General features: G+C 36.9%; 1 protein-coding gene across 1 annotated transcript in view; it reads right to left on the bottom strand.

The window, feature by feature from the left end:
* LOC126251305 (biorientation of chromosomes in cell division protein 1-like 1) overlaps nt 1-7274 on the bottom strand; it is a 105565-nt gene extending 98291 nt beyond the window's left edge. The window contains exons 1-2 of the mRNA XM_049951632.1: nt 6962-7274; nt 5368-5492 (exon numbers count right to left, since the gene is read on the bottom strand). Coding sequence (XP_049807589.1) covers nt 5368-5492; nt 6962-7090 — 254 coding nt within the window. The 5' untranslated portion in view covers nt 7091-7274. The remainder of the gene's footprint in view (nt 1-5367; nt 5493-6961) is intronic.
* Nucleotides 7275-12283: the final 5009 nt, after the last annotated feature.

Genomic DNA, 12283 nt, shown 5'->3' with positions numbered 1-12283 from the left:
TTTAAGCAACCTTTCATCTATTGCAGATTTTTCCAAAGCATTTTCTTGGATTATCTCCCCAAGATATTTGCATTTTCTTACCCTCTCTGTTTGGCCAATATCCGTCTTCAGAAATTTTGGAGCATCCTTAATGTTTGCTGCAAATATTGCTTTTTCTGGAGAAATTCTTAAGCCAGTTCTGCTGGCTATTTCTTCCATGAAATTTCTTTGTGTTACAGCAGATGCCACATTTTCCGAAAGTATAGCAAAATCATCTGCAAATGCAATACAGTTGATTTCGATCTGAGGCTTTATTAATCAGTCTATTTTCTTTGATCATTTATGAACTGTGCACTCAATGACTGTGGGCTTTTAACTGAATCAGATCAAAAGTCGCTAGCAAAACAATGTGAGGTATCGGTATAGTCTCCGAAGTGTGACATCATATGTTTTATAGATACATCTGGGATGTTTTTGTTTACATGTTTTAGTTGTAGATGTTGGTTGTATGTTGTGATTACAATATATTGTTTATTTCTTGCAGATGGTCCCTACAGCACTCTGTTTACTACACCTATATATATGTAGTAGAGAGAGTGATCTACTGGGCGGAACAATGTTTTGGACAGATTGAAATGTAGTGTAGTCTGAGGTCTAGTTTGTGTTGGAAGGTGACAGTGAAGCCAACAAATGTGTCATGAGAAACTCTCGTACACTCTTAAATTTCTGTATGTGATCAAAAGAGCTATTCTCCCACTGTGGTCTGATATTTTCAAATTTTTAGTGTCTGAAGGTGTTAATAACAACAACATCCCCAGCTCAAAAAACACTATCCCCCGGAAGGTCCTGTTAGTTTGTCATAATTTATTTTGCTACTGTTTATGTGCTGTTAGTGGTGACAATCCTTGGTCATTTCTTAAGGCTTGTATCTTCACTATGTTAATGATGCCATATGTCTATCAGTGTGCTACCAAGTATTTAATTAATACCACAAAATCAATAGTTCACTTCTGGAACCTTTCTCTTTGTATAATAATTACATATCACACTTCTACTAACAGACACAAACTCTGTCTTCCACTAGGTACTGAGTGCTTCCTGCAAACACTCATTTGCTCTTGTGGTTCTGCAACTTCCCCTTCTCCACTTTCTTTGCACGCTATAATTATTTCTTCAAACCTTTACAAAATGTTAACAGTTCTAGAAAAAAAAGTTCGTGGAATATTGTCTTTGCATCATATACATATGGTGGAAAACAATGGTAATTTTAGTTCAGTTCTCTGTTTCTTATATTCACTGTAAAGAACAACAAATATATAATATAACAGTTTCTACATCAATTACCCATAAAACACAGAAAGAAAGATAAGCAACAGGAGAAGTCACACAGTAACAATTAATCAATGAAGACAATGAACATTCAGCTCTTGTCAAAGCAGCGAGAACAGAAAATAAAATAAAAGATATCTGCAATCACATTAATTCATTTCCTACTGTGACAATGGCAGTAAAAGTAAATGGCAAGCCCAAGACATATTTTGCTAATGTTAATGAAGCAGCTGAGGATGGAGTCAGGCTGAGACCTAATTTACAAGGTAATTCCTGCTTTACAGTAAATTTGCATAGGTTATTCCAATGAAAGGCAATTTCCTTGTAGCTGCATTCTTTATTTTATTTATATGTATATATATCACGTATGTACGACTCACACTTGATTTCAAGACAATATTCTCTCATCTTTAAGTACCTGTCATGTGTGCTTCATGAATTGAATGTCCAAGTATTGCAGTTGCCATTGAATTAAGGGGGGCACTTATGGTCCATGTGCCACACACACCACTAGCATCTCCCTTGATGGAACGACACTTAAGGGGCTCCGGAAAGGCTCAAAATCATGAAAAGTTCAATTTTTACTTTTTTGCGTTTTCTGAATCTGCAGACTATTACCTTTTAATAGATATATATAATTTATTCAATTCCGAAGACTACAACTATTTTTAAATTTTTTTTGAAATGTGTTCTACATGGGCGTGACCCACTGTGGCGCTGTTAAACTGCTGTCAAATGGTGTTATTATTAACGTCCGTGTTCATCAGGTACATTTTAGTGATGTGAGATAAAGTATGTGTTGTGGCTAACCTGTGATGGTTCAATATATATCGCTGGTGTGATTGTCGATTGTTTCATGTTTATTTACTCTGTCGTTATCTCGAAAATATTCGTAATTAATTCTGTTTCTTGAGTCTCTGTTTTGTTGAAGTATAATAATGAGTAAAAGTAAAGTTATTAGAAACCCTCTGAAGGCTTTTAAGAAAAGGAGAAATGTTGGAAAGCCAAAGGTATGTGTTATTACTGTAAACAATAAAGACGATAACCAAGTGAGTGAACTTAACCTCTCAAGTACACCTGCCCATAGCAGTCAAAGTGGGAAAGAAAATACTTCACAGAAGAAGCTTGGTTCAATGAGTGAAAACTATGAATGTTTTATGAGCGAATCGGATGTGAATGAAATATTTGATATGTCGGTTCTCAAAGGAATTTTTTCAAACTGTGTAAGATGTATTCATTGTAGTGAAGTTGGTCTGGAACTCTCCATAATAAAGCACGTAGGACTTGCTAGTGAAATACAACTGAAATGTGATAAGTGTTCATACATGACCACCTTTTGGAACAGTGTTGCAGTAACTGCAACTGAAGAAAATAGTAGCAAAATCTACGAACACAACATTAGATTTGTTTATTCCTTGCGTTCAGTTGGTAAGGGTGATACTGCAGGTGCAATTTTCTGTGGCATCATGAATCTTCCAAATCCCCCAACCAAGTTTACAACCTATAATAAATTAATAGGGTCTAAAGTAGAAGATGTCTGTATAGAATCTATGAAGAACGCTGTGGAAGAGGCAGTAATGGAAAATAATGGTAACAGAGATTTGACCGCAGCGTTCGATGGTACCTGGCATAAATGGGGACACACATCTCTTCATGGTGTAGTATCTGCCACCAGTATGTATACAGGGAAAGTTTTAGATGTAGCAGTAATATCAAAGTATTGTAGATGTCCACAAAAATATAAAGGCACACATGAAAATAATTGCAAAGCTAACTATAGTGGCAGTAGTGGAGGAATGGAAGTGGCTGGTGTTGCCAGTATATTCCAGCGTTCTGAGGCGTGTGATAAAGTGCGATATGTTAATTACTTTGGTGACGGTGATTCTAAAAGTTTCAAACATGTTCAAGGACTGAAGCCCTATGGTGATGATGTTGTAGTGCAGAAATTTGAGTGTATTGGACACGTACAGAAGTGAATGGGAACAAGACTTCGGCGACTGAAAGCTTCGTACAAAAAACAAAAACTCAGTGATGGTAAAGGGTTGGATGGGAAGGGAAGATTAACTGACAGTGTAACTGACAAAATACAGAACTATTATGGAATGGCTATTAGGCAAAATACACAAAGTGTCGATGAAATGAAGAAGGCTGTTTGGGCTCTTTTTTTCATACTTCTTCAACCGATGAAAATCCCCAACATAGCTTGTGTCCCAAAGAAGAAGACAGTTGGTGTAAATATAACAAAGGATTGCTAACTGGTGAAGTGTACACTCATAAGCATAGTCTGCCTCATGCAATACTGGAGGTGATAAAACCTATTTTCAGAGACTTAGCAGCACCTGAACTGTTGAAAAAGTGTATTCACGGAAAAACTCAAAACCCCAATGAAAGTGTAAATAGTGTTATATGGTCGAGAATCCCCAAGACTGTATTTGTTGGAATAGAAACACTTCACTTTGGTGTGTATGATGCTGTTGCGACTTTCAATGATGGCAACATTGTAAGGTGCAAGGTATTTAGAAATATGGGAATGAAGATAGGTTCTAACATGGTACGAGCGATGCTTGCTTTAGACAAGGAACGCCTTCGGGCTGCAGACAGGGCTGTAAAGAGTCTAGAAATGCAAGAGTAAACAGGAGGAGGAACAAGAGGAAGCTGGAGGAGGAGTTTGCAGAGGATGAAGATATTCCATCCTATGGACCTGGAATGCACTAAAAAGTTAATCCAATCTTTGTCGCTCGATTCCCAAAACTTTTATTTTCTCATACTAATTACATGTTTTCTAAGGATCTTCCAAACATATTTGTTTCAAACTTTCAGTAAATGTTACACAGTACCTTCTGCATAATTTAACACAGCCTTTTTCCAAAAAACTGTATATTTTTGAATATATAAATAAAAAATTGCAAAAAAATGTTGTGAATTTTCATTACAATTGAAAAAAAATCATCTTTAATAACTGAACTAAAATTTTGTAAAATCCCTGTGTTAAGTTGTAGCCCATATTCCAATAAATAATCTGTAAAAAGTTCAACTTCCTACCTCAAATACTTTGTGAGGAAAGATGTAATTTATAAGCGTTATTTTAACATTGCAAGTATAGGGCGTTCCGGAGCCCCTTAAAGTACCTACGGCATTCGGTTCATGAAACATGCCTAATAGGTACCTAAGATGAGACAATATTGTCTTGAAATTGATTCTGCATATGACATAAATGAAGAAGAATTAAAATACAGCTGAAAAGAATGTTTTAATAAACAGAAGAAAAAATGGCACATAGCCAATAACTTTGTGACATGTTTTCTCAAGATGATGTGACTTACCGAACGAAAGCGCTGGCAGGTCGATAGACACACAAACAAACACAAACACACACACAAGATTCAAGCTTTCGCAACAAACTGTTGCCTCATCAGGAAAGAGGGAAGGAGAGGGAAAGAGGGAAGGAGAGGGAAAGACGAAAGGATGTGGGTTTTAAGGGAGAGGGTAAGGAGTCATTCCAATCCCGGGAGCAGAAAGACTTACCTTAGGGGGAAAAAAGGACAGGTATACACTCGCACACACACACATATCCATCCACACATATACAGACACAAGCAGACATATTTAAAGACGGGGTTATTCCACAACTAAATTCCTACAAGCACAAGCTTTTGTGATCACGTTAAGTTTGTATAAATGATGTCCGACCATAAAATGCTAGTAAATAATTACTCCTATTTGTGTTTACTGTCATAGCTAAACTTCTACTGAGGGTTGTCTTGCTAATGACATATATAGCATTACCATGGTTAAGACTATGTACAAAACACAAAGTGATCCAATATGGATATTGAAAACTCCAGCATTTCTCAAGTACTACTAAAGCTCTTCCTAACCTTCACTTTTACTGCTACTACTACTATTACTACTACCACTGCCACCACTACAACTACTGCTACTACTTTACTACAGTCGCTACTATAGCAGCAGCATCCCCAACCAACCATTATGCTTTGTAGCCTGTGAACTTGTGCCTATACATAAAATCTATAAATCCAGTGGTTATGTAATACTCACTCATGAATATGCTTACGCAGACTATCCCGCACTTGATTTTTATTAAGATCTGATTTCCACTCTTGTTGGGCAAGAAATGCTGACACACTTGCTTCTACTCTTTGGTGTAGGTTCTGGTAGGCTGGCTGTAATTAATGAGAACTACAATATAAATGTTTCAGTTAACATTCACGTGTCTAATTAAAAAATCAGAATAACTTACCTGATGCATCGTCATATAAGACTGAAAGAAAACACCACTCATGTTCTTATGGAATTAAACCACTTCAGTTCTTATAATGAATGGGTTGTGTTATAAGCTACTGTAAGAATGTCATTTTCACCAGATAATAAAAATTGGACTCACCATTTACAATGGAAAGAGAGGCATTGGTTTTTATTACCAGCAGCTCTACCACAAGAAGTAATTCAGTTTCAATTTGTTCACAGACAACGCTACCAATCAAATTAGCTCTCCCTCCCCCTAAATAATGACTAAAAAGAGCATAAAACACAGCAATACAGTCATTATGTGGGAATTTATGAATTTTTGGAAATTAATTAGTGGCAGTGGAGTAAAGAATCTAAAAACAGCATTTGTGATTAATTAATTGATGTGTATGTGTGTCTAACCCTCCGCACATGTGTTCTTTATAATATTTTTTTGAGGGGGGGGGGAATCTCTGGTACAGAGTTACAATGGCAGTTATGATTATATAGGCCTAGACAGTAATACCTCACTACCAATGGCATTATGCATTGAAAACTCATTGAAACATCGAAATCCTTAGGTATGTGGCAGGATATTACACGACAATGACAGTTTTCACTCTGTACACTCCCTATTTTAACCAGCAAGAACATAAATTAAAAACTATTCAACTAGGCTTCATATTATAAAAATATATTTCTTTTAGATTTTAGAGCACTGCCTGTATTCACATTCCAATTACAATTTGCCCTGAAATAATAGAACAGTGATGATCAAATATTTCTTTAGTTTTCGACTGATAAACAAAACCCACACGAGAAATTATTTCGTCATTACATCTCTATTCATTCTATGATAATGATTGGCATGAGGAGTGATTACAACAGATCTAACCTGCGTTCAGATATGTTCTACACAAAAAACGTGAAACAGCATGCAGTAAAATCAGAATTCTGAGGTCAAATCTTATACGAACAGCTATTGGGTTTTAATTATTGTGGAGTGCCACTGAAAAGAAAGTCTTAAGAGCAGTGTACAGATTTAACTATGTCGAACTTGGCCCGACGTGGTGCACTAATGTTTCGATTGTGTGTCGATTTTTCTTTGTCAGGAAAACTAATCATTATACTTGTTATCTATTAACATCCCATGAAGCAAGAATACCGAATAAGTTTAATTAATCTACTATCTTCTTTATTGTTTCCAACAGCTTACGAATAACAGTATTATTGTCTGTAAGTTGGGTGAACCAGGCAATTACGGCAATTCTTCATTACTGAAATTTATTGAGCTCCACAAAAATTAGTATGGTTTTTATTTTTTTGAATGATTAGAAAGCATTACTGCTCATGTGTGCGTATTAAAAACTACATAAGTAATAAACAAATTTATGGCTCGGCTTACCTTCGTATCAACATCAGCTATACATTCTTTGCGGAATCTATCGAAGATCCCTTGAGATTTCAGTTGTCCAACTATTTTGTCAACAAGCCTTGGATCACCAGGAGGATACTGAGCCATAGAGACCTCCATTTTTGACACTAGCTCTTGTGTTTACAAACAGCACTCCAAGAGACACTTATATCTAGAATGCCTTCTAAATAGTGCACACAAAAACAAATATTTGTCTTTAAACACAACCCACTTTATTTACAAAACCTGATCCATTCTCACATACATAAACTACGATCGCCATAAACAAACCAACGATAAACACACTAGCACCACTTGCAGCCAGTGATCACTGCTAGCAACTGTCATCAAAAATGTGGAGTACATGTCAAAAACCAAAACTCTTTGTGGAAAAACAGACATATTTTTTATTTATTTGGCTTCGGTTATAGACCAATTAGTAATTTCCACTTGATACTAAATATATTGCAAGCTTAGCACTAACTTGTCTTGATATAAATTAAACTTTGACGCCCGTTGTTGTTTAGTATCGATCTTATCTCAATTACATATAAAATACCGTTCTATTTTATAAATTACTACACGGAATACTGAACAATGAACCTCCCATTTAAAATATCACACCTTTAAAAAGAGAAAACTGATTTATAGGAAACCCCACGTTTAAGGAAAAAAATTAATTTTTATTGAGAGTATTTGAGGCAATCTAGAGAAGTCGAAGTTGCCGTATTGTATGAGCTGAAGCGGCAACTGTAGATGAAACAACCCGAAAAAATAATTTAGGGAATAAGTTTAAAACGAAAGGAGACAGGGGAAAACTTGTACCTACAAAATAACTGCAATCTGATCCTCATTACTGACAGGACTGTATTAAACATGTGAGCGAATTCTCACAGGCCGTTACTACACCGTTTATACACACTGTCCGTCACGTCAGGTCAGTGCAGGTCATGTGATCTCAGCTCGCATGGCTGTCCCGAACTCTTTTTCGTGGGAATTGCGGTCTTCACAAGACGATTCTCAATTGGTTTTAACTTTAGGCCCAGTATGCACATACACAATGCAATAGCTTATCTACATCGATACTGTAGTCCTCTTTTCTACGAAAGGACATTTATCAGACTAAAACGGTTTGCAGTTTGCAGGGACAGCTTGTATGTTAGAGAAGGAAGATAGAAGTGCGAAACAAAACAAAGAAGGATGTAGGCTCAAAAATGTTATTATATGGTACAGAAGGGGAATTTCACATAGAAGGAGCTCGAGGAAGAGGTCTCTGCAATTTATAAGCATTTTAGAAAGTCGAAGCACCTTTTTTCACTTTTTATGTTAATCTGCACCCAGAATTACTAAAAGGAACTCTGTTACAAGCTACCATCACACCCTGTGGAAACTGGTTTGTGTAAGGCTAAGTTAAATTGTCAGTTCAATGCACATTTCTGCACTATTGTAGTCATAAGTCCTTCAATAGCTTTCTCTTTAAGAATTATAGGTTTTCTTTACATCTTGTATTTAGCTTTTAATAGCTCAAGTATCTTATTTATGCTGGGGTTAGTTAGTGAAACCACAAATATATTGACCACTGTTGCATGCAAAATTGTTTCACACACAATCAAGAGAGCTACTTACCAACAAATAAACCTGCCACAATCATATATTTAAACAAACAACTTTAATACATTACTTGATGTACACTTCACAAAACAAATACGAGGACGGTTCAGAAAGTAACCTCCGATTGGTCACAGTGCGGGTTGTGGGGGGAGTAGCGACGCCATCTGTGCGTTCACGCACTCAACAGGTCAGTCGGCATCAAGCCGTGGTCGAGTGAACGTCGTACCTGCGCTAGTTTAGTTTTTGTGGCAGTTTGAAATGTGTGCTGCAATAGAAAACCCCGCCAAATGTGAAGTGCGTGCTGTCATAAGGTTTTTTACAGCCAAAGGATATTCTGCAGCAGCTATTCATCGTGAGCTTTGTGCCGTGTACGGACCAAGAGTTATGAGTGAAGGAGTTGTCCGTGAATGGGTACGTTTATTTAAAAGTGGACGAGAAAACGTTCATGATGAAGAGAGGAGTGGTAGACCATCATTGGTGACTGACGAACTCGTTCAGACAGTTGATGCAAAAGTTCGTGAAAATCGACGTTTCTCAATGTCGGAGTTGTCTACTGGTTTTCCACAGATTTCTAAGACTCTCTTGTACGAGATAGTGACAGCAAGATTGGGTTACCGTAAGTTCTGTGCACGACGGGTGCCCAAAATTCTTACCGACCACCACAAAACTCAAAGAATGGCCTCTGCATTAGACTTTCTGTCACGTTATGAGGACGAAGGAGAACCATTGTCAAACAGAATCGTGACTGGTGACGAAACCTGGATTAAGTACGTGAACCCTGAGACAAAAGAACAATCAAAGATGTGGGCACATTCAAATTCGCCTACCAAACCAAGAAAAGCCTTGCAAGATTTTTCTGCCAGAAAACTGATGGCAACGGTGTTTTGGGATGCCAAAGGGGTGTTGTTGGTTGAATTCATGGAACGTGGTACGACCATTAATCAAGACGTGTACTGTGAAACGATAAAAAAGTTACGACGGGCTATACAGAACAAACGCCGTGGTATGCTGACTTCCGGTATCGTTTTTTTGCACGATAATGCCCGTCCTCACTCTGCTCGCAGAACAACGGCCCTTCTTGAGTCCTTCAAGTGGGACGTTATCAACCATCCACCTTACAGCCCAGACCTGGCGCCAAGTGATTATCACCTCTTCATGCATTTGAAGAAATGGCTCAGGTCACAGCGGTTTGATGACGACGAAGAGCTCAAAGATGCGGTCACAGGCTGGCTCCAGGCACAAGCGGGTGATTTTTATGCAGAAGGAATTTCAAAGCTTGTGAAGAGATACAATAAGTGCCTCAATCGCTATGGAGACTATGTAGAAAAATAGTGCAAAGATGTAGTTGTAAGATGTATATATTAAAATATTTTTATTTAACTTGGTGTATTTTTTTAAATCAACCGGAGGTTACTTTCTGATCGGCCCTCGTATTTTGCCACTGTTGTAGTGTCTAAAGGTTTCATTCCATTTCCTTATCAAAAATTACAAATGCCTACCAACATAAGACACACATAAATCCCCCTTGCAAATTAATCTGATTTTACCCACAGTATTTCTTTTACTTGAAGTTCATCAATCAACTTCACTGTGAAATATTAGGTTAAATACGAACCAGTATGTATAAAAATCCACTTTATAAATGTAGTTGAGGGAAAGTAATTTAGTATACTCATGTCGTACAACTCAGACTGCTGCCCAACTGCTTCAATTAATCTTCCATCATTCATTATAAAATTATAAATTTTAAGAAAAGAAATAACGAAATGAAACAATTTATAACAAATAATACAAAAAATTAATAACTAAGACTTAGAATAACGAGGGACATAAACCATGAAAGTATGACGAAACTAAGTATGAAGATGAGCACGTTGTCGCATGTCAGGAATAAATAAGATTGGCCTTTACATGAAAAACAATGGATGATGACATCAGCTGTCAAAACATTTTTCCATGAAACCTAAATGGAGCAGTAATGTGATGTGGCGTGATGGGAAGTGTGGATGCCGCCATTTGAAATGAATTGTGGAATGTTTTGACAGGACACGATGTTGCGACCAGTGTCCATTGGCCTGTATACAGTCTTGTTGGGTAGTTCATAAAAAGTTTTTGTGAAGTTGGCATAGTAGGAGACAGGTAGGCTACTGGCAAAAATGAAGGTATGACAGATGGTCATGAGTTGTGTATGGAATTTTCGATCTGTAAAGGTAAGGACGGATTCTTGGTTCGAATCCTGGTTTGATGCTACACACACACACACACACACATACACACCCACACACACACACACACACTCACAGTTTTAATCTACCTGGAAGCTTCGAACCATCACACGCTTAGCATTATGGAAAGTTCATACAAAGCTTGTGAATCAATTGTAATCTTTGTTTCTGTACTCTGTAATTAGCAGTTATGATACGAAAACCTCAAATTCAAACTGAATTATTTGCCTTTAAGCAACTGTGGTGTTAATTATAATAATAATAATAATAATTATTATTATTAACACCAATCCTATGGTGTTCACCACCCATACCTGGACAGATAGTCCGACGTTTATAATAATAATAACACAATAAAACGAATACAAAATTCCATTTTAAACTGATACTGAAATGAATACCACAAAGCATATTAAATTAAGAATTAGATCACAATACACTTTACAACAATAAAACAATCAATACTTGCACATCATGGAGCGTGTTTCCGTTGCATTGCGTTGCAGCTCAGGTGGACATTGTTCTTTCACCAGAGAAGTATGCTTCAACATTATATAAAGGCTGCTCTTTTAACCCTTGAGTGTGCACACCATTTTTTATAACATGAATGGGCGCACAGCATACTTTGTACACATGTCAAGAATAGCTGTCTTTATGTTACCAAGGAAAAGATGGATGAGCAACATCACAGTTTAATTAAACAATCATAAAATAAACTTACATTACGAAAATTAAATCACTGTTTAATTATACAATAATAAAATAAACTTTCGTTACGTAAGTTTAATACCACTTAGAAGAGTAATGAGCCACTCAAAGCATTAACACTAGAACCTCAGCTGGGTCACTCGTGACCCACTTGATAATTCTTTTGTTTGTCACTCTTTTTTATTATTGCCTAGAGTGTTACATTTCTGTGACTTTTTATGAAATAAGGTAAATAGTGATTATACTTCATTTCACATTTTATGGCGAAAACATAAAAGAGAAATATGAAGATTCACCTACAACTGCAGAAGGGTCAATTCTGACCCAACCGGCGCAGTTGCTATAACAATCGCATTTTTCGTGTAGCTTCATGCCTATTGTTAGTATGTTTTTGGTCAACAATCGCAAAACTCGTTTTTACTTCACTTCTGGCTGACATTCCAGTTTTCAGCAGGGACGAGAGGCAGAGAGGTTCAAACAAGTCTGACCTTGTATGCAGATATTGTGCATCCAGAGTTTTGTACCACGAAAACGGGTTTAGTAATGCATTCTGTCTGTGTAGATAGTGCTTGTAGCTTATGAATATATTATTGCCAAATTTCTACGCACAGAAGAGGACATTATAAATGCTCTAAATGAGATTTTAGATAATGAATCTGAGGGCGAACCTCTGGAGTCTTTATCTGTGGAAGAATTTCCATCGCCAATAGTTCCGGATTCTTCATCAGAAGATGATGTTACTCCTGAGAAGGTTCTACTGAATGCTGAT

This window comes from Schistocerca nitens, chromosome 4 (genome assembly GCF_023898315.1).
Source record: "Schistocerca nitens isolate TAMUIC-IGC-003100 chromosome 4, iqSchNite1.1, whole genome shotgun sequence".
Taxonomy (NCBI): Eukaryota; Metazoa; Arthropoda; class Insecta; order Orthoptera; family Acrididae; genus Schistocerca; species Schistocerca nitens.
This window is presented reverse-complemented; position numbering and strand designations above follow the sequence as displayed.